The 21,712-nt window shown below is 39.8% G+C and overlaps 1 protein-coding gene across 1 annotated transcript in view; it reads left to right on the top strand.

The window, feature by feature from the left end:
- The window catches only part of SLC9A9 (solute carrier family 9 member A9), a 561,779-nt gene that overhangs the window by 175,030 nt on the left and 365,037 nt on the right, over positions 1-21,712 (top strand). Inside the window, exon 6 of the mRNA XM_081301714.1 lies at positions 8,679-8,784. Coding sequence (XP_081157840.1) covers positions 8,679-8,784 — 106 coding nt within the window. The remainder of the gene's footprint in view (positions 1-8,678; positions 8,785-21,712) is intronic.

The following is a 21,712-nucleotide window of genomic DNA, read 5'->3' as shown; positions in this document are numbered from 1 at the left end:
AACAGGGCATTCTGAGTAAATGAGTGGTCTGTTGTGTGTGACGATGGCACCAGGAGGTGCACACATGGATAATTACATCAGAGCAGAGGGCCTGTGGGCACACATACTGTCAGCCGACAGCGTTGTCATTGGTCCAGGGTTTTCCTTGCTAAGCATGATCTGAAACAGATTTGTCTAAGTGATTTCTTTTCTGCCAGGGGTGCAATAGGAGCAGGAAGGGCCGAGCTATGCTGAGAATAGGGTTTATCCCAGCCATATCTCCATTCCGCAGTTGGGCCTTGAAAAGCCAAAGGTCTGGGAGACAAAGCTTAGCCCCGCCGCCATTTTGAAGTTGCTATTGTGGGAGGCAGAGTGTCTTTCTTTTTCTAGGGCTGATATAAGAAATTACCAAAGACACAGAGGATCACAACAGCACACATTTATTATCTCACTGTTCTGAAGGTCCAAAGTCCCATTTGCCTCAGTTGGGTTCTTTGAGTCTCACCAGTCCAAAATCAAGGTGTTGGCTGGCTGGGCTCTTGTCAGGAAGCATGAGGAAGAATCTACTTTCAAGCTCCTTCAGGTTGTTGGAAGGACTGAGATCCCTGTGTCCCTCCTGGACCAAAGAAGCCGTTGCCCTCAGTTCCTAGAAGAACTCTCTCTAGGGCTCTTGCAGGTGAGCCCTACCTCTCAGATCCAGTAAGTGTGCATTGAATCCTTTGCACACTCAGCCTTCCTAACTTCCTCCCTTTCACATCTCTTCCGTTGCACCTTTGACTCCAGTCTACAAACTTCCTCTGCTTTTAAGAGCTCCTGTGACTAGATTAGACTCCACCCCAGCCCCTGTGCAGATGGTCTAATATAATATGCCTATTTGAAGATCAGCAGCGTTCATTATCTCTGCAAAGCCCTCTGTGTTATGCAAGAAAACATTTCAGATACTCCAGGGATTTGTGCTTAGACATCTTCAGCCTCTCAGGAAGGGTGACCACAGGGATGGTAGGTTTGGGATATGACTCCTTCCTGCCTGCCATTTCAACCTTTCTTTCACACAAGCCCTTGGTGGACTCCTCTCAGTATTATTCTGCTGTGTTCTGCTGTGCTGTTTTGTGAGCAGGCTTATTCACCCTCCATGTTGAAACAGTTCCCTAATGTCCCTCAGGGTCTTGACCCACCGGTTAGAAAATGATGATATATCTGTTTGTTTCATATCTTTTTATAGCAAGAGAATATTTTGTTTGCAAAGCTCCCATATTTTATGGATGCCATAATCATGACTAACACAACTGTCCTTTGATCTCTTTCCTTACAATTGTTGCATGTAATGAGCCACAGATTTATTTTTACCTTCAAGGTGACGCATCCTAACTGTAGCTTGTTTTCGGATCCACTGGGCTTTTCTTTAAACTCATTTCATGATTTGTGAGTAAATATTTGCACACCATGTTTCTTTTTGCAATGACAATGTGGGGTTTGAGGTGTGGCTCAGTGGTAGCACACTTGCCCAGCATGCATCAGGCCTTGGGTTAGAGCCCCAGCACTGCAAAAATACAAAATTAATTAACTAAGGATAAAGTGGCAAAAATGCTTAAGTGATAATAATCCTGATTGGAAGACGTTTGTACAATAGGGTGAGTCATCTTCACTCAAAAATGGGCAGACTGCACAGATTTCCATTAAACCACACCATGGCTCATTAAACCCCATTGGTGAGAAAATTGGGTCTTTGTTAAATATTTATGTTCTTTGCTGATGTTAAACTTAGAATATTCCTGTTGTAGGTACCTTGGGGAAAAATTTCAAAGCACTAGTTAAAGTACTAGCAGATTTCAGTCCATAAGATCCCAGACACAAGACCTAAAGAATATTCCCTACCTGGATTTATTTTCAGGTTTCTTCCTTTTCAAACTTTGTTTTATATCTGAATTTTCTTTTTCATAGTGCCAAAACCCATGACCTTCTGATTACCTTTTTCTACTTTCTGTGACTGCCAGGGGTGGTTGGATGTAGATTATTCTCAAACACCATGCAGCTGTGGTTGAAGTCAAGGATGCATGATTGTCAATATTGTATTATGTACTCATATATTGAAGAAATAATCTCTCCTCTCAAAGCGTTTGTATTTCAAAAATGGGCTTAATACAAATAACAGTGACGGAAACATTTCTAGAAGTGAAGTTAATGTAGAAAGAATAATGTTCTTTATTTAAGAGTTATTAGAAATTCTCTATATGAATGCCAAGAGAATCCACTGGTTATTGCATGGCAAAAGATATTAAGATCTAGGGAGCCTTTCTCAATGGGAACCCAACACAAAAATGAAGCTCTGCAGGAGAATCTCAGGGACTATTTCCTCATTTTGGGAGTGGGGGAGGGGAGTAACCAGTGATTGAACTCAGGGGCACTCAACCACTGAGCCACATCCCCAGCCCTATTTTGTATTTTATTTAGAGACAGGGCCTCACTGAATTGCTTAATGTCCCACTGCTGCTGAGGCTGGCTTTGAATTCACCATCTTCTTGCCTCAGCCTCCCAAGCTGCTGGGATTCCAGGTGTGCACCACCACATCTGGCTATTTCCTCATTTTTCTCAGAGCTGATGCTTAGCTTGTGTTACTCACAATGGATAGGAAATCAGTTAGTTTATTACCCACAATGCCTTAGAACAGTGACTCTCAGGTTTTGTTTTTCTTTTCTTTTTTTTTTTGTATCATAACACTTTATAATTTGTCAAAATGAGAAAGGATTCCAAAGAGTTTCTGTTTATGCATGTATTGTGTATTAATATTTATGATGGTGGAAATGAAAATGAATCTTGATTTTTTTCATTGATTTGTTTAAAATAGCCATCATATACATGTTAAATAACATATTCTTGAAAAGTAAATTTATTTTCCAAAAAGATATAATGACCTTGTTTTTACATCTTTTGCAAAACTCTTCAAAGTGTGATATAATAGAAGACAGTGAGATTCTATATCCACTTCTGCATTCAATCTGTTGCAGTAGCATCTACCAGGTAGCCTCTGGAAAATTCCAGTGTGCATGAATAAAAGAAAAAGAATGGGAAATGCAAGTAGTACCTTCATATTATTGTGAAAATGATTTTGACCTTGAGGATTTCCTGAATGGGTATTAGGAACCACAGGGGTTCCAATGTGGCCCTTTGAAAACATTTCCTTAGGCATCAGAGCTGTTTCTCTCAAGGAACCTGGTTGAGAAGGACTGTAATAGTGTGTTTGCCCATACTATCTTCTCCACTAACTCAGTACAATATGATACATTAATACTGAGTGTCAAAGTAAAATAGCAATGCTTTAAAGCCAAGTCATTTGTGACCTGTTATGTAACTTCTAATTTAAAATGACTTCAAGGAAGGACCAGCTATGATTAGCTTTCTAAATCTGGTGCCATTTCTTCAACCTAGTTCAGAAGGGTTAGATTTTCCAGGGGAATTTCTAGGATTATGATTGCCAGAGTTCCACTGGCAAAACCCATCCATATACCAATTCTGCTGGCAATTCATTAAGAAGGTAGAGGGTCAGAGTAATTCCAGTATTCCAGCTAGCCAGATATCACAACTATTTTTAGAAGCCCCTCCTTAAAAATCTTACCATGTACGATATTTCAAGAAAGTTGGAAAACTTACACAATTTCATCCTTTTTCCTCCCTCTGAGATAAAGAAAATGTATTTTCACAATAATCAATTGGGAAATGGAAAAATGCTTCCTCATTGATGAGAATACCAGGATGCTCCAGCTGTCAGGCCTAACATGGATGCAACTGCAGCAGCCTGAGACATTTTTGATTCTCCATGTGTCGCAGACAAGTGTCAGACATACTGATTTGCACAGGAAACCATAGAGCACACTCTCCGGGGACAGCCCTCATCTTGACGGGGCTGAATGATGGCTTAGAATGACAGGGGTAGGAACGATTATGTCTTGTTGTTCATCGACCCAGGCAGATCTTGTGCTAGGTTGCTGAGAACTGCCACATTAAAATAGCATTTGAAATTTAAATTCCTTATAAAACAGTGAGAAAATATGGGTCAGAGAGCTGCTAAGAGAGATGCTAGGGAAGGGGCTGTCACTAAATCACCCTGAAGACTTAGAAGCAACTAAAAGAGTCTCAAGAAAGTGGTCATCATTAAAAAAAAAATACAGAACATCATTTAAGAATTAACGTGTTACGAGCTACTAATGGGGTCCGGCAGTCCCTATCTGTATTTTTATCTCCAAGTATGATTGTTACCTTTGAATTGAGGAAAGGTTAGTTTTGTTGTTCTGATAGAGTTGCAGTATGGGACACAACTCTTGATGTGATGAAGAAACTAATCAAAATATCGTGCTATTTCTGCATTGGGGTTTTTATCTTGCAGACTGAGAAGTATCCTGTACTTGACCTGAATCTTGTCATGAACCTTGAATTCATCTCCCAGCAGACATTCTGTACATTTCCACTCTTGGGTGGCCTCTGACTCTTGCATGGGTCCCCTGGCCCTCCTGAGAAAACCCTGCCCTTCTGCCCCTTGGTCACCCTCTACCCTCTCCAGAGCTTGCTCCAGCTGTTTCCCCTTCTTGTTTATCTGGCTTCAACCTCTGGCTTCTTCTAATTAGCCTGTGAGATTACATATCTAGGCAAAAGCCCCAGTGGGCTTCAGAGTCCATTGGCTCCAGCTTTTCCTCCCATGTCCCTCAGCACCAGCTTCTGAGAGGTGCATCCCACACCAGTGCCGCCTTGCTCCCCACCATTGCCCTTTTGCTGAATGGATGTTGAAGCTATTTTCTCAGGGACCTCTGATGATTCCATAGCAGTTCTCTGTTCCTCCACTACCCTAGAGTAAGGTGGATGCTCATCTCTCTGAGCATAAGATCAGATGCACATATTCCCCCTGAACACCCACCTGAGAGGCAAATTGGACTTTTCTGCAGAAAAATTCAGATATGAAAAGGGTGTGGAACAGAAAAGGAATTCCCAGCCAGGAGTGAACAGGACAATCTGCCACCAACAGGCAAGTGGCACCTACGTAGGAGAGAAGCGAGAATGACCAGGTCCCTTAATAAAATCAAAGGTTAAGAAACCAGATATGTCTTCTCCCCTTCCTGTCCACATAGCATCCAGAGTATTCTCATGTCAACACAGAGGGATCATCTTAAATAGGCATTGGTTTTTATAGCCTGGGCTGGAGTTGTCACTCCAAGCCTAGCAAGATGTGCACAGAGCTGCTCTGAGCATGTCCACAGCTCTTCCAAGACATCCTCTCCTAGAAGGTGCCATGGAGGGAGTCTTGAACGTTGTGTGTAAGAGTGAGCCCTGCCAGCGGGCTCATGAAATGAGTTTTGTTTTATAAGTTCCAAGCTCGGCAGCAGAGTGGGTGGCTAATTTCCTGACTCACCTATTCAACTCATTTGTGGTCCTGACAAAATGCTCTTTCTTGCAGGACACACTGCCTGGCTTTATTTCCAAGCTGTTCCATTTCTTCACAGGGTAGATAGGAATGCACTAAGTCAGAGCCTTTCCTTTTGTGTGGGATATCGTTTATGAAGTGGAGTTCAGTTCTTTCTTCAAAAGGAATTGTGGGAATGTCAGAGCAGTTTTGAACTAAACTGAATGTTTAATTAAAAGGATTTCCCCCAGAAAGGCTTACAGCTCTCTTTGGAAAAAATGCCAGAGCCCATCCCCATAGGCCAGAGTGGACTTCATGACTGAGGACGTGGGGGAAAGGAACCCAGGGTCTTACATCTCTGCTCGTAAGCATAAGAGACCTCCCCAGAGGTGGAGATGAACAGCAAGTCATTTTCAGATCTCAAAAACACAAATGAACAGCTATAGAGACTAAGTCAACCACAGAACTGCTGTGATAGAATTTTCTATTAAAGAATAACTTGACTATTATTTCACAAGATCCCAGCAAAAGGAAAAAGCTGTTAACTACACCCCCAATTGAAATCTCTTTGTTTTGGTTAGATGCAGGGTCTTGACTCTAACCTAGAAGGAGAAAGAGATTATTCTGCAGAAGTATTGCTACCAGCCACCACTACCACTGCAGAGGCTGAGGGTTGTGACAAATGTCAAGAGCTACACACTGGCAGAGTAGGTCTTTGCCATTTTACCTGGCATGATTAATAAGACTATTTCATTTGAGTAATGAAATTGATTCTATGCCCGGTTAAAAAAGATGAGGTCTAGCCAAACGTCATGCCAATTCCTGATTTCTTTCTTCTTTTTCTTTCTTTTCCTTTTGATTCTTGCAGTTGAATCTTCTCTAAAAATAGATATTTTAAAAAATAAATGGATAAAATATTTATTTTTAACTGACAAATAAAAGTGACATACTTATGATACGCAACATGATGCTTTGAAATATGGTTTGTGGAGTAGCTAAATGAAGCTAATTAACATGTGCATTATCGCATATGCTCACTATTCTTTTTGTAGCGAGAACACTTAAATGACACTCTCTTAGCAATTTTCAAGTGCATATTACATTGTTTTTAAACACAGACACCATATTTTACAGTAGATTGAAATCCAGAGTCATTCCTTCCTGTCTCTCAAGACCACTGATTCTCCATCCCAAATACCTTGGGAGTGTCTCTCCCACCGTGTCCTCACTGATACTACCTCCTGTTCATCCACTCATGAAGGATTTACTATGTAAGCCATGCTAGGCTGTGGTAGTGATACACAGGGAGATGCAAACCAAGGACTAAGTAAAGTGCCAAGCACTGTGGCCACTGGTCTATCAGCACCAAGGAGCCGGATGCATAAAATGCACAGGGCAGAGCATCCTGTGCAGGAATTTGGGGGCCTGAATACAGGCCTCCTCCTGTCCTGGGGCAGCGCCTCTATTAATGGAACCACTGGGAAAGCCTCCAGCCACATGCCCTTTCCCCAGCCCTGCTGCCTGAGCTTTATTTCTGAATCAGACTCTCTTATTAAAACCCTTCTGTGATCCCCTCTTGTGGCAGGCTGGGGGAGCTTCAAACTTCTTGATCCTACTTGTAAAACCTACAAACTCAACTTGCCTTTCTCCCCCCACCCCAAGTAGCACTGTCTTACACCACCTACTTACTACCCTCCCAGTCCAGGAAATAGGAAAGACTGGAAATGAAAATCCCCACTCTGCCTTAAAATGTTACCATCAGTCTCGTTTTCAACCACTCTATTTCACCTGTGGCAATCAATCCAATGGATCATTTTCCTAATGATTGCTGTTCACACTTTGCATAACTCTTTCAAATATCAAGGCACTGAATAGCTTTGATGAACACAGACAATCAGCGTGTGATTATTTACTGTCCTGAAGTATTCGCAGAGGCTCGAGGCAAGAGCAAGGCATATAGTACCGTGCTGCAGGCCACCTGAAACAAGTTCTGCTCTTAGGAATCTTGAGTTTGTGCTTTTAGATGATGCCATCTCAGGAGAGAGTAAGAGCTGGGGGCCGACACCCCCTCCTTCAGAGGAGTGGGCCAATGCAACAGTATTTATTCATTCATCTATCTTGTGATTTGTGCATTAAACAGTTGCAAGTTAAATTCTGTGTTGTAAAGGTGGATCCCATCCCCAGGGATCTTCCAGCCCCTTCTATGTTAAGTTTGTGATTTGATCCAAATGCTAGGATCTTTTTTTTTTTTTTTTTTTTGGAAAATCACACAAATTTATTTACTATAAGAGTTATGGGACATGAGAATCTTTATAAGGAAATAAAGACCTGAAGAAACAGTTACATTTTTTTTAATAGTAAGTTTGATGAGAATCCAATGGTCATAGAGAACAGTGACAGAGCAAAAGTGTGATCTAATAGTAATAAGCTGGGGAGGAGTTAGCAAGGCCTGTTTGCTCAGGTTCTTCTCAGTGGCCTTTTGTCTCAGAGATAAGGATGCTCCTTTTCTCAGGTATAGGAAAACACCTCTCACCTGAGCATCTTATGACTTGCTTTGGAGAGATGAAAAGAGGGAAGTCAGAGAGACCTTCCTGTTTCTGCAGCTTCCTCAAATTCCTTCAGTTTGAACTATTCAGTGTGCCAACATGACAAATTTTGAGGCAACCGTCTCATCTACAGGACGAGTGTGTTCTGATTCTTACAAATCCTGGAGGACTTGTTACTGTCCATCCGTGTCTTCCCTGCAAATGCTAGAATCTAAAAGGAATGGACTTGTTTGTTGCTGAAGAAATTAGGGGTTTCAGAAAGGGTGACTTGAAAGATTCTTAAAGAATGAATAAAGGGCTCTTTGGTATCAAGAAGAGTGTGTGTGTGTGTGTGTGTGTGTGTTTAGGGAATGGATGAGTGGTAACAGGTGGATGACAAAGAAATTGCTGCCCTGTTAGAAGAAATCAAAATGCAAAAGTAGCTAACAAAGCATATTGTATGTTTGGAAAGCTGTGGAAGTTCAGCATGGCTTGAGCAAAGCAGCCAAGGATGCAGAGAAGGAGTGTAGAGAGAGACACTGCTGGAGAGTAAGCAGGCCCAGATTGTACTAAGGAGCTCAAATTTGTCAGCACTGGGGAGCCCAGAGAAATCTCCATGCAAGGGATGAGATTATCAGCCTTTTGGGGAATAAACATCTGGTGCCCTATGGTGGATGGATTTGAGAAGACCAGTATTTAATGACTGCTTTGTAAAAGTGACCACAACCTAGAAAGTTCCATACTCTGTCCAGCTAACTCTGCATCTTTTTGTGTGTGTCTTCTAGTGACTGTGCTGGCCATTTTCCATGAACTGCATGTCGACCCAGACCTGTACACCCTCTTGTTTGGAGAGAGTGTGTTGAATGACGCAGTGGCCATAGTCCTTACATAGTAAGTACCAGAACTTGGTCTGTGTTTCTTTAACCACGTAAAATATGTCCTCTTAGAGATCATTCCCCATGCCTTTAACATTATCTTTTCTGTATGTCATAGAGATACAGGCAATTTCTAGCTTTTAAGGAATTGTTATCACAGAAAATCTCCAATAATAGGCACAATTCATTAGGCACCTAATTTCTAATACTATTAATGGGTTTTGCATTTCCAGCTTATTACAAGAAACTACCCAGAGGGTAACAGATTTTTTTTTCCCTCACTGCATATCTTTAGCTGATCTACTTAGGGTTCCTCAAATGCACATAAATGAGCTTTCTTCATTTCAAATCAATATCATTTTTTTCCTCATGCAAGTTACTTTCCAGAAAATACACTAATAGAAGCCTTTGTCTTTATGGGGAGGTGGACAGATTGGAGCTAGAACTTGAGGGTCAGAAAACTTTGATTTCTCAGTGCAAATGCAGGCTTTGAATCATCCCAGGACAAATGGAACTGAAGGAGCTTCAAGTAAGACCTAATGCGATGCCCCTCTGTGCTGGAGGATTCGCTGTTTGAGATGAGCACCAGTGTTCTTCCCACATGCACCTCCTCTTTAGACACTTATCATTTATATTTAATAAATGCCACTTTGGTGGCTGTTAGTATGTCAGAGGGTCTCTTCTTGGTTTTAGATTAAGAACAACATTTTGGGCAACTGTCAGATATCCCAATGGAAAGTAGCTATCTGATAATTAAATGTGACAACAGGATTCAATTCTGAGCGTTAATTACTTCAAATGCAGTTGAAAATGTATTGTGAAGCAACAAAGGATTTTAAAAGTCAGATCTCACAAGGGGAGGAAGAAGGAGCAGAACTCCTCTTTTTTTTCCCCCTGCCAGTTGACATTTCTTAAAGCTGCTGCCCTAAAGTCACCACTAAATTCAGCAACTTTCAAGTGAGTCTCCAAATACCTTTTACCTGGCCACAGAAGGAGGGGCCTTTCTCCCTGCCTCAAAGGAAAATATCAGCGAGTACAAATTAAAAGCAAAAGTCCTGGGCAGATTCACAAATGTTAAAAGGATGCTTTTAAGGAGACACCAAGAGCAATTAATTAGGACATCAGGAATCCCTGTCCAAGAAATACTAACATTAAAGCAACATTTGGAGTAAAAATTTTTAAAAATCTGCTGAGCCCTCAGTTTTACTTCCTGAGCTGCTAAGTTGTAAAAGGCCAAACGAAGCAAAACCACTAAAGTGCAAATGAACTCAGGAGAGAACCATGCAGCTACAACTGTCCAGCTTTTTCGTGATGGACACTGCTATCCACAGTGGTTTCCCATTAAAAACACAGACACCAAGGACGAAGGTAGATTCCATGGTGCACAGGCCTGGGGGCACCTGAAACCAAGCACTTCCTGTCTCCTCAAGCCAGTACCTGGTTATTACTGGCAATGCCTCTCCTTCCCCTCTACCCATGTCTTAATAACGTCTTCACCATAAAATGTGGTTGGCATGGTGGCAAGGTTCTTTTCTGATCAGGAGACATTGGCCACCCCCCAGCTTCCCAGTTTTGGTGATTCTGGTACTGTGCACAGTGACCCTAGTGGGTTCTGATTAAAATAGAGGTCATGGTAGTTAAGAACATTTGGCTGCCCTAAGTCTCCAGTTCAGATCTACCAGCTCTCCTTTCACCTGGTGCATTTGACCTCACCAGCCCCTTCTTGAGCTGCACTGCATACCCCCCCACCATGCACCCGCGATGGCCTTCCTGGGTCTGCACTCTATTCCTCCAGTGCTGCCTGGGGCTGACCACTTCCTCCCCCTGCACAACCTTCCCTGGGTCGTTCTCTTCACTCACTCTTTTGCTCCTTAAATGTGCTTTATAGCATGCATGATGATTTCTTTATAATCTACTCCTACACAATTTCTTCTTGGAATGCCCCATCCCCATCTTCTCTCTTCCAACCATTTTCTAGCTCCCTTAGGAAGATCCTATGCTGATATCATTTAAAGAGTTTCCATGACTTTCAGACCAAAAGTTCAAACATTTATCTCCCCACTTTTCTTTTCTTTCACACTGATTCAAGCACAGCCCACCAACACAGCCCTCTGGGAGACAGTGCCATGCCTTACCTTACTGTCCCCTCACCCCCGCATTGCCGTCCCAGTTCCTGTCTCTACCCAGTGGTCTCTCAACTCTCACCCACCGTCTGCTCCTTCAGGAACCAGCAGCTCCTAGGCTGAGGCCCGACCTCATTCCTGTGCCTACCTCTGTCAATCTCCTTCCAGCTAGTATTGGACTACATGTATATTTGCCTTTCTAAATTGTAACCTTTTGAAAGCAAAGCATATGAACTTGAAGTGTGTGTTCAAAGAACAAACTAAAACTTGTATATGTGTCTTCCCTTTCTTAGTTCCACTTTTGTGAGATTTTGAAGCTTAAGAATAGTGATGGGGGCTGGGGATATGGCTCAGTGGTCAAGTGCTTGCCTACAATGCATAAGGCCCAGATTTAATCCATAGCAACACACACACACACACACACACACACACACACACACACACAATAGTGACAGCTATTCTTATATCATAGAGAAAAAGTTATACATTTTGATGTGTATTTAGGAACACATTATCCCCCACACATTTTAACCATGAGAGAGATATTCCAAGACCTTGATAAGAAGGCTGAAACCTTGGATTTTTATTGTTTCCTTCCCTATATATACATCCATACTTGTGTTAAAGTTTATAAATCAGGCACAGTGATACATTTAACAACAATAACTAGTAAGAGAATAATTATAACCATATACTATAATAAAAGTTATTTAAAGCTTTTGAATCCTTTATTTTGTAATTTCCCATTTATATTTTCAGACTTCAGTTGACCATGATTTAATGAAACTACAGAAATCAAAATTGCGGATGTATAATAAAGACTACTGTAATAAAGAACCCAAATTATTGACAACTATGGCCCTTGGCAGTGTCTACAGAGCCCCTTTGTAATAGCCATGCACTTTCATTTACCTTCCCATCTTCTTCCAGATAATATTGCTTAAGAACCATCCTCTTTGGTTATAATGTTTTTATATTTTTAATTGTCAGTGTTGTGACAATACTGTGCTACAGCATTTAGCCACAGACTATGCTGGCCTTAGACTGTGCTTGTCCAAGAAGCAAATAATCATAATACTGTTTCTTAGGTTAAATGCCCTCCAAACTTCAGACAAGTAACTTATAATTGAATTTCATGACCACAACTCTTATACATAGCACCAGGTGATAGATGCTATTTTTCTTTCTTTCTTTCTTTTTTTTTTTTTTTTTTTTGGTTCAGTACTGGAGATTAGACCCAGGACTCACACCTGCTAGGTGAGCTCTCTGCCACTGAGCTGTATCTCCAGCGTTTATACCATGTGTCCATAGTTGAAAATGATCCAGAATTACTTGTCCCCAAATAGAAGTAACTTTATTTAACACAAAAGTTCTGAAATTAGTTTGCCCCTGACCTATATTGTTATTTCAAGAATACAGGAACATCATGCTTAAACCTGATCCACACTGGCTCAGGAATGAGCCCCACATGATGGATTTGCATTTCCAAAGTTGTTTCATAGACCGTGAAGGGAGGTAGAAGATGTAGTGAAGAGATCTGGAGGCGTGTGTGTTTGTGAATCCCGAACAAAGACATTGATTCCAGGTGCAGCATGGCACAGTCGAAAGAAGCCTGAACAAGAAGCCACAAGATCTAGTGTCAGGTTTACCACTGATGAACTGTGCAGTTCTTACAGTTGACCAGAAACCATCCTAAACAGGGGTGAAGAAAAAGGGAGTCCATGTTGGCTGATTTAAATGAGCAGCAGAAATAGAAATGGCTGAGGAAAGGACTCAGAGAAATAAGAAGGACCCTCCTTCCTCATTCAATTTCTCTGGTCACAAGATGGCCGCCGGCATTTGGCAGTGCTGTCTCTCTCTTCAAGAGCCTGGAGAGAGAATCTCTGTCCCACCATTCCCATCCTAAATCTTGGTACCCGGTAGATTCTGACACAATTCCAGACCACCTTGGAGCTAATCACTTTGGCTAAAGGAATGTTCTGTATTCACTGGCTCAGGCCTAAGTTACATGTCCATGAGTTCCAGTGTGTGATTGGCTTGATTTGGAGCTGAGACCAGGAAGGTGGTATTATTGTTCAGGTAATGTTGCCATCATAGAGGAAAAGTCGATGCTAGATAGAAACATAATAATAAAACCTACAGGACCATAGGGTGATTCTGTGTGGCCATAAACTGTCTGGACTTATTTCCTCATCTGGAAATGTAAGAATAGTTGTCTTATTACAAGATTTATAACAAAATTATCCTAAGCAACATAGAAAGCAATACAGTTGGAAAGGTTCTATATATTTATCATCTATGTAGTCTGGGCTACACAAACGGAATATACTTATATAATTTCCATCATCATTTGTATCAGCGTCTTTCACTGCACTTACACAGATCTCTCTGTTTTCATTAAAACGACTACAGATAGACCTGCTTCCAGTGAAGCATTTCTTCATAAATATGGCGTTTTATGATCCAAAGAATATAGAGAATAACCATTTTTCCATGTGATTTTCCCCCATTAGGAATGAGACAGTTAAGACATTGTCTAAAGTTGATAAATCAAGAAATAGAAGTTGAAGTATATGTCTTAAAGTTACAAAGTACTTACAACCAAAATTGATGCTGCTCCACTCAATTCCAGGAGGGTAGCTTCCACACCTCTCAGAGTAGGAGATCCAGAGATGCCGCACAGAGCTGATAAATCAGGAATGGAGCTATACTAATACTAAGACGTAGGGCAACCATCAGAAGAAATAAAGACATAAATGGGTAACATCAGGTGCCTGGCTGTGTAGGATCATGATTTAGACAAAGGGGACAAAGATAATTTTACTCTTTATTTTGTATTCATCTATGTTGTCTGAATGTTTTTAATGTGTTTGAATTATATGGATTTAAATATTTTTCATTCAAACAAGATATCAAAAGCAGAAACTATAAAGAAAAAGCCTATTTACTTGATAACAATTGAGTCAAGTCATTCTGTCCTAGGCAAAAATTGTGACAGAAAATTAAAGGCAAGTAATAAACCAAGGGAAGAAATAAAATGCATGTGTAATACACACAATGAATTGTTAAGTTCTTCAATATACCACACTCACTCGTTATGTTACCTTGGGTGAGTTACTTACTTAATCTCTCTGGGCCTCAGCTGCCTTATTTGTAAAATGACATTCATTAGTCCTTACCTCATTGGATAGAGTTAACCATGGAACACTTAGACTGAGGCCTGGCTCTGGGAACTTGGTACACTGTTGGTTGTTAAATCCTGCTGTTACTCTCATCATTAAAGACTGATAATAAAAGGTCAGCATGATATAAAAATGGCAAGGGATATAAATAGGAAACAAACAAAAGGAGAAAGTCAGACTTGGCGTAAATGAAAGTTTGAGAAATGGGAACCTGCCTATATCACTGGTGAAAAGTGATAAAGATTTTACAAAGGAAATTTAGCAATATTTACTGAATCATTAGGCTTTGCGAATCATTTGATCCAGAAATTTCATTTCCAGAAAGTTATCCTAACAAATAATTAATTTCTCCATGAAAATGAATGCACCAATTAGGGTCAGAAGTTGTACTAGCTTGTTGAGCAAATTGTGATGCATTGATGTCATGGGACACTGTGCAGTCATTTTAAAATGATATTTAACAATATGTGTGGATGCAAAAAGACATTCACAATATATTTTAAAGCAAAAAAGAAAAAACTTAATAGTACATTTATATTTAACAAAAGTAACATTTATATTTAATAAATATTGCTAGGAAATTTTAATATATAATAAGATCCAGCTTGATTTAAAAAATCACAGTCAAATATATATGGGAGCTTATATATTATTATAATATGCTAAATTATCTACTAATATATAAATACATGAAGTTATGTATAATTATATATTTGTTATATGTAAATTTTGTATGTTTATGTTAGCTATATCAATGATATAACATAAAACATACACCATTTGCATATAAGTATAATTTTTTAAAATATTTATTTTATAGTTGGACACAATACCTTTATTTCACTTATTTATTTTTTACATGGTGCTGAGGATGGAAACCAAGACCAGCACTCTACCAAAGAGCCACAACCCCAGCCCCCTAAGTATAATTTATATAGATTCAAAGGGTTATGTGGAATCACAGGCAATCTTTATTTTCTTCTTTTGGCTTGTCTATTTTTATTGGAAATAGAGTAAAATATTCATGATCAACCATATTCCAAAGAAAGAATCCCCATTAACATAGTTGATAATTGGCAATCTTCATTTTAATGCAGATTCCACAGAGATAGATATCCAACTTTTTTTTTTCTACCCATGAAAGATCAGAGAGAAGATTTTGGGTGTTTTTGGCCGTTTATCTGCAACCCAGAACTATTGCTGGTATTGTACTGAAAACTCCACTTGTAAAATAATTCCACAGTGTGCAAATGCCTCCAGATTTTCTTAGAGATAAAATAAGAACCTCATTAAACAGCTGGCTCTTGGATGACAATAAATACATACTTGGTACCTTTATTCCCTGTAAAGCAGATGCTTATAAGGAAATTCAATGCAGTTCATTAAAAGAGAGGGAGAAATGGAGCATCCATTTTCTCATTTTAAATGAGAGTGTTATGCTGCTTGGAAGTTCTTACTAGGAAATGTCATTTAAAGTGTGATGCCAGTGAACGCTTGGCACTTAGAGTGAGTGATATTTTGAAAGACCACATTTCTTATAGCCCGTGCATCTTAAGGGAAATTTAACATGAAAGTTAATGGGATGGCTGTGAGGCTCAAACAACCATGGAACTCAAAAGAGCTTTGAGATATTATCCAGCCACTCAACAAAAATTACTGAGCACCTACACCTGCCGGACATTATGCTGCGTGTTGGGGATACAGATTGGATGGGCACAGTCACCCATCCTGCCCTCAATAACTCCTCACTGAAATAGGCAAACAATAGCTATAACAGGATTTGTTATATGCAACAAACCTTTGCTCTAAAAAATCATCTCAGAAAATTGCTGGGTAGGGATTGGTCATAAAAATATGTCCCAAGGAAACCACCATCTTTGTCAAGTAGCATCATCTCTAAAAAGACTGCAAGCTCATTGAAGGTATGTTACATTTTCTCCATCCCCACAACACACAGCTAATTATTTGGTAGGTTCTTCAGAGATTCTTGAAGGAGGGAATTAATATCTCTTCAGATGCAGATGGGGACATTTTACTAATTCCCTCATTAAAATCTATTCCAGAGGATGGATGTTTAATATTCTTTATGCTGTTCCTTCCAACTATTTGAAAAGCCTTATTCGTTACCCTCATTAGCTCTAATCTTCTCCCATTTGACCCCTGGCTCTACACAGAGGTGATAAGAAGGTGCTCCTTTTTGATGAGAATAAGCTGAAACTGCTATCAGACCCAGAAAGTATAATATTTCTCATGAATCTGCTTAACTTAAAAACAAGTGTCCTGTATCTTGATGCATCTTTCTGAAGGTAATTCACTTTGATATTTGCCTTGGAAACCAATAATCAGCATGAAACTCATTTGTTTTGATGCCTGTCTAGATACTGGTGTGATACATAATTAAATGAAAAATAAGTTATGGCCCTTTTTACTTAAGGAGTCCCTGTGCAGGCAGTCGGTCCCATGCTGACTTCATTTCTTGGACACCAGGTGGCGTCACATGGCAGGAATGGGAAGGACACCCTAGGATCTTTAGAAAGAAGCTGGGCAGCACTGCCCAGCTGACACCGGGCTGTGGGGCACAGGTGTTGGCTGTCCATGGTCCTCTTGCTATGGCTGTCTTGTTTGCTTTTTACTCATTCCTTATCCTGGGTTCCAATTTCCTATGACTCTGCCGTCTTCCTCATCCCCGCTCTCTATTAATGTCCCTGTTCAGATGACTAGGACTTGACCTTGGTTTTATCCTCTGACTCCATCCCTTGTCCCTGGGATTAGATCTGATGTTTACTCCCTGATTCCCTGGATGTCAGCCCCCCGTGACAGAGAGCTTGGTTTACTCATGTCATGCCATGCGTGACAAATTGGCCTACCAACAAATAAATAAATAAATAAAAGAAATCCATATTGATGATTTCTCATCTCCATTCCATTGTGCTTTAATTTATTGGTGCATAAGTCAGATGTAACTGACAGGAGCCCAATTCAAATTAGTTTAAGCAAAGGAATTCACTGGCCTGTTTAGCAGGGGTCGAGCTGACTCTGGGCAGGTGAGGCTCAGGGATTGTAATGTGGCTGACTATTCTTTCTTTTTCTCTCTTGGCCCTGATTTCTCTCTGAGTGCTAGCTTCATCCTTTCCTAGTACAGATAAATGGTTTGTTCTGTGATGCAGAAGATGGTGACTAATGGCATCTCCAGGCTTATATGTTTTTTAGCTCAAATTAAAACTTCCTTCTTCCAATATTTGCATATTAGTCACAACACTGGCTTAGCTGTATCAGAAAGTCACCACTAGCCCAATGACGTAGTCATCTGAGGGAATTAAATATGGTGATAGGTTAGATCTGAATTGTATCCCTGTAGCCAATGGCATGGAATCCTCTATTAGAAGATAGTGGTTGGAGTACAAGCTAGATGGGCATCCCCAAACAATAACTATCCTATTCCATAATAGAATGTTCAGAACGTGGTGGTTTGAAATCAAACACATAATCCCTAGGCCAGTTAGAAGTTCTTTATTTAAAAAGGCAAGTGTTCTTTTCTAAATGTAGAGTTGATTTTGAAAGAGAGAAAAAAAAATTCCTTATGTGCGAGAAACAAGGGAGAAATCAAAGCCCAAGTAGGAGGCCAGCATTCTAAGGATTTTGTATAGGTTCAGAGGTTTTGGTGCTGGAATCCCATTTCCATGTGGAAATCAGAGCCCTATCTTTTAGTCACACAATGCAACTTAAGCAAAGTTTTTCAATAAGGGCTTCGGTTCCACATTTCCATCTGCCTTAGGAAACAGTAAGGGAACTTTCTATCTGCCTGTAATTTGAGAAATCAAAATCCCTGGCCCAGGCAGTTGTGATATAGGAAATGCAAGCCAATCAATTCACATAAGAAGTTTTCAGGACTTTTGAAACGAATGTGCCAGCAACATCCCATCCCCTACAATTCAGATTATACCAAAACTGATATAAAGTGACACTTTCACACCCAGGCACATGGAAATCCCACAGAAAAAGAAGCCAATCCTTCCTGAAAATGAGCTTACAAGAAAAAGGCCACCAAAGGGAATAACTTCAGCAAGACGGGAAACCAGGAGATAAGAAAACAAAAGTCAGTCAGAAGAACAAGTGTCCTAAGGAGCTAACTGAACACTACAAAAAGATCATAAAATTGGCATGTTAAAAAGGTTGATGGAGGAGCAGAAAAATTTAGGAGATCGTGGCATAAGAGAAAAAGAGAACTTTTCAAAATTAGAAAATGCAAATATTCACATTAGAAACTAAATGGATAGCATGAATGTCATATCTAACCAACTGGCAAAACAGAAGATGAAGTTGGCAACTAACCCAGAATGCACACAGACAAAAGCTGTCAGAGGCTGGTTAAGTGACAGAGAGCATGAGGAAATCCAGGACAAAACAATAAAATCTTCAAGAGAAGGAACTAAGAAGAAGTGAGGAGAATTGATTTGCAGCAATATTTGAAAAGAGAATAGATAATCATTTTACAAAATTAAAGAGACAAATTAACATATCCCATTATGTCCAGAGCTGAATAAATCCAAACTAATCCCACATTGAAACACATTGTAGTTTTTAGGGTTTGTGTGTGTATGTGTGTTTTTAATTTTAAAGAGTTTATTTGACTAGACAGAGATTCATGAATTGGGTAGCACCAGGCTGCAAGTGACTGGGGCTATGCCAATGGGGCATAAGAGGAAAATGAAAATGATGAAGTTATTAAAGTGAAGTGAGATGTGAGATAATCAAAGGCAAATGTGGGAATCTTAAAAGCATTCAGAGAGATGAGACAGATTACTTACAATGAAGATTATTTATACATAGTTTGGATGGCAACAGTTTTTTCATTGACAGCAAGAGCATAAGAAGACAAAGAAACAATATGTTCAAAGTATCATGGGAAAATAACCCCTAGTCTAGGTCCTAAATTCAAATAAAATATCATTTAAAAATAAGAATGAAATGCATTTCCAGGTAGCCTCTTTATATAATCAATGATAGACCTTGCAAAGGATATGATTAAATAGAAACAGGAAACTGAACTCAGAAAAAAAAAAGTGAGAAGCAAAGGATGTTAAGCAAAGAAATCGGCAGAAACATTCATCAATAAGAGATGACTGTGACAAATATAAGGATGATTAATGGGTGGAGCCAATTACTCCATAATTCACTACAACATCCAAAGATGGTGGACAGCAGATTGTCATGGAAGGAGAGATAACTTGGAGAAAGTGGAGATACAACAAAAGACCTGTTTGAAACCAATCCAAGTTTCACTTAAGTAGCCATCTTCATCAAAATATTTTTTTAATGTTGCAAAAGAGTCTGACAACAGTTAATTATTTTCTAGGTGGTATATAAATGTTGAAACCAAGCTCTATCTGCGGGTAGTCTTCAACAGTTTCAAATAAAGATGCCTATTTGTTAGAAAACTGATAAAGTACTTCATCTTTCCCTTGGTCATCTTGCTTTCTCTTACTCTCTTCTCTGATCACCTCATGTTCTCTTATGGTCAAATTTAGGATCACACTAGGAATTCACCCATTGAGTTCTGTCCAGTTCTTGGGGAGAAGATAACCCCACTCGTGGTGAGCAGAGGACATTTTCTGTCACACCAATTATTTATATGCTGTGTAATGGAGATGTTTCTAGAATTGTTCTTTATGTGTAAAAAATTAAAAATTGGCTTTTAAATGTAAATTGGAGCTGATATTTCTCAGCAACCAAGCAGTTTTGAGAGAGAGAGTTGGAGGAGGTAGTTCTGTCTTCGGCTGCATACCATTATTAATTCATAGTAGCTCCTTATTCATTTGCACCTCCTGTTTGAAATTTAGTCTCTCTTGATTGGAGGACCCAGGGGGATTATCTAGTCTGGGCCCAGAATGACCAGTCATGTATTAAGACAGCGATTGTCACTGAGCAAAGAGCACATTAGGAAAGGTGGTACAGGGTTCCAATAGAATAACTAAGAAATTACTGATTTAAGGGACCAGAATAGCCATACTAGTATGATCCCTTCATTTTCTTTCTATAGTCAAGCTACTTAGAAAGCTGAATCATAATCAGTATCTACTTTATTAATTTGCCACAGGAAATTACTGTCATTGGGATTTCAAGTACCCCAAAGATCATATGATAAAAGCAACCTTGCCTGTAGCAGACCTGCCTATTAAAGAAAATAATATCCAGGAGCTTGTAGGATGAGCATGGGTTTGGATGGAGGGTAGATTGGTGTGTAGGATTTTTATCTGCATCCTGCACCCAGAAGTGGTGTGTTTCCAAAGGGACTTGAAATTTGTCGTACTTGGCAATCACCTTCTGAACCCAAGCCAACATTTAGGATAATTAAAAGCTGTTCAATGTGGTAAGATAAGTAAGTCTGGCTCTTTTCCCACTACACAAAGCTGAGATGATAACTTGCAATGTTTGGTTCTATGATTCTTTTCCATTCTTCCATGGCTTACCAATCCTTCTGATAGGTGGCACTTTTATAGTAATACACTTGCCATTAATGTCCTTTAATATTGGGGGGTGGGTTACTGGTAGTGTTTGCCCCTCTTTCTCTCTGTTGTGCCCAGGTATACATTCATAGAATGGTTCTTAGTGGCAGTTCTTAGTGGTAGTTCCAAACTAGGTACCAGGGCTCTCTAGGAGAAGAATGAGTCATGACTTTGGCCTCCTGTGAAGTAAGATTTCCTAAGGCTGACAAGCTGCTTCTAGTAACAATATGATCTTAAACACTGAATGTTAATTTTCTGGTGGAAGTTTAGAAGCTTAGTCTGAAGGAAGTTATGTCTCTCATTTCTGGGGAAAAATGTACATCTAAACAAACAAACAAAGAACAGGAGGATAAAGAACTTTTCCTATTTTCTTTCTAATGCACTTAAGACTGATTTCTCATTCTGAATCATCAAGAAAATGTCTTTTATTAAAGGTGATCAATTCTGAATTCTGAGGAAAAAAAATTTTCTGGAGAACAAGAGGCCAAATCAATATGCAATCATAATTTTGGTCCAAATTAAAAACTCTCTCTTGGCCTGGAGAATAATCTGTTCCTATTACTTGGGCTTTGTAATGAATTTACGTGGCAGGCTTATTGCAGGTTTTATGTGGGCTCTGCCTTACTGGGGCATGTAATGCTTAGGGAATCTGATTAAAACTTTGGGAAGGAGCAGCTGTTCAGCAATAGAGGGTGAACACAGGGCCCATTTTTCAGAGCCTGACGGCAAGGCCTGACAACCTCAGTAGCTCTTGGATGATAGATGAACTGTCTTTGAATGCCCAGCTCCTGTGCTAATAGCTTTAAAATATCGGTTGTTTATGGGAAAGAAGTTGGGAGCTCTTATCAATTTTCTTGTCCCATGGGGCCCTCAAATACATCATTTTTTTTTTTCGCTGCCAGAAAGGCAGGCTGTGTTGAAGAGAAAAGGAAGAAATCCTTTCACCACTTCGATGTCCCTCATGGGTTAATAGCAAGTTTCTTATCTTGGAAGATAGTGGAGTGACTGCCCAGTCAATTTTTACCTGAAATGGAATCCCTAAAATTCAGAACAACCTCTTGCTAGCATTATCCTATAGAATCAGAACCAAATATAGTTTCCTCTGATTTTTCTAAAGGTACTGAATCTAAATT

This window comes from Spermophilus citellus, assembly GCF_964194105.1.
Source record: "Spermophilus citellus genome assembly, chromosome: 7".
Lineage (NCBI taxonomy): Eukaryota > Metazoa > Chordata > Mammalia > Rodentia > Sciuridae > Spermophilus > Spermophilus citellus.
Note: the sequence above shows the minus strand (reverse complement) of the source record. Positions and strands in the feature narration are given on the sequence as shown.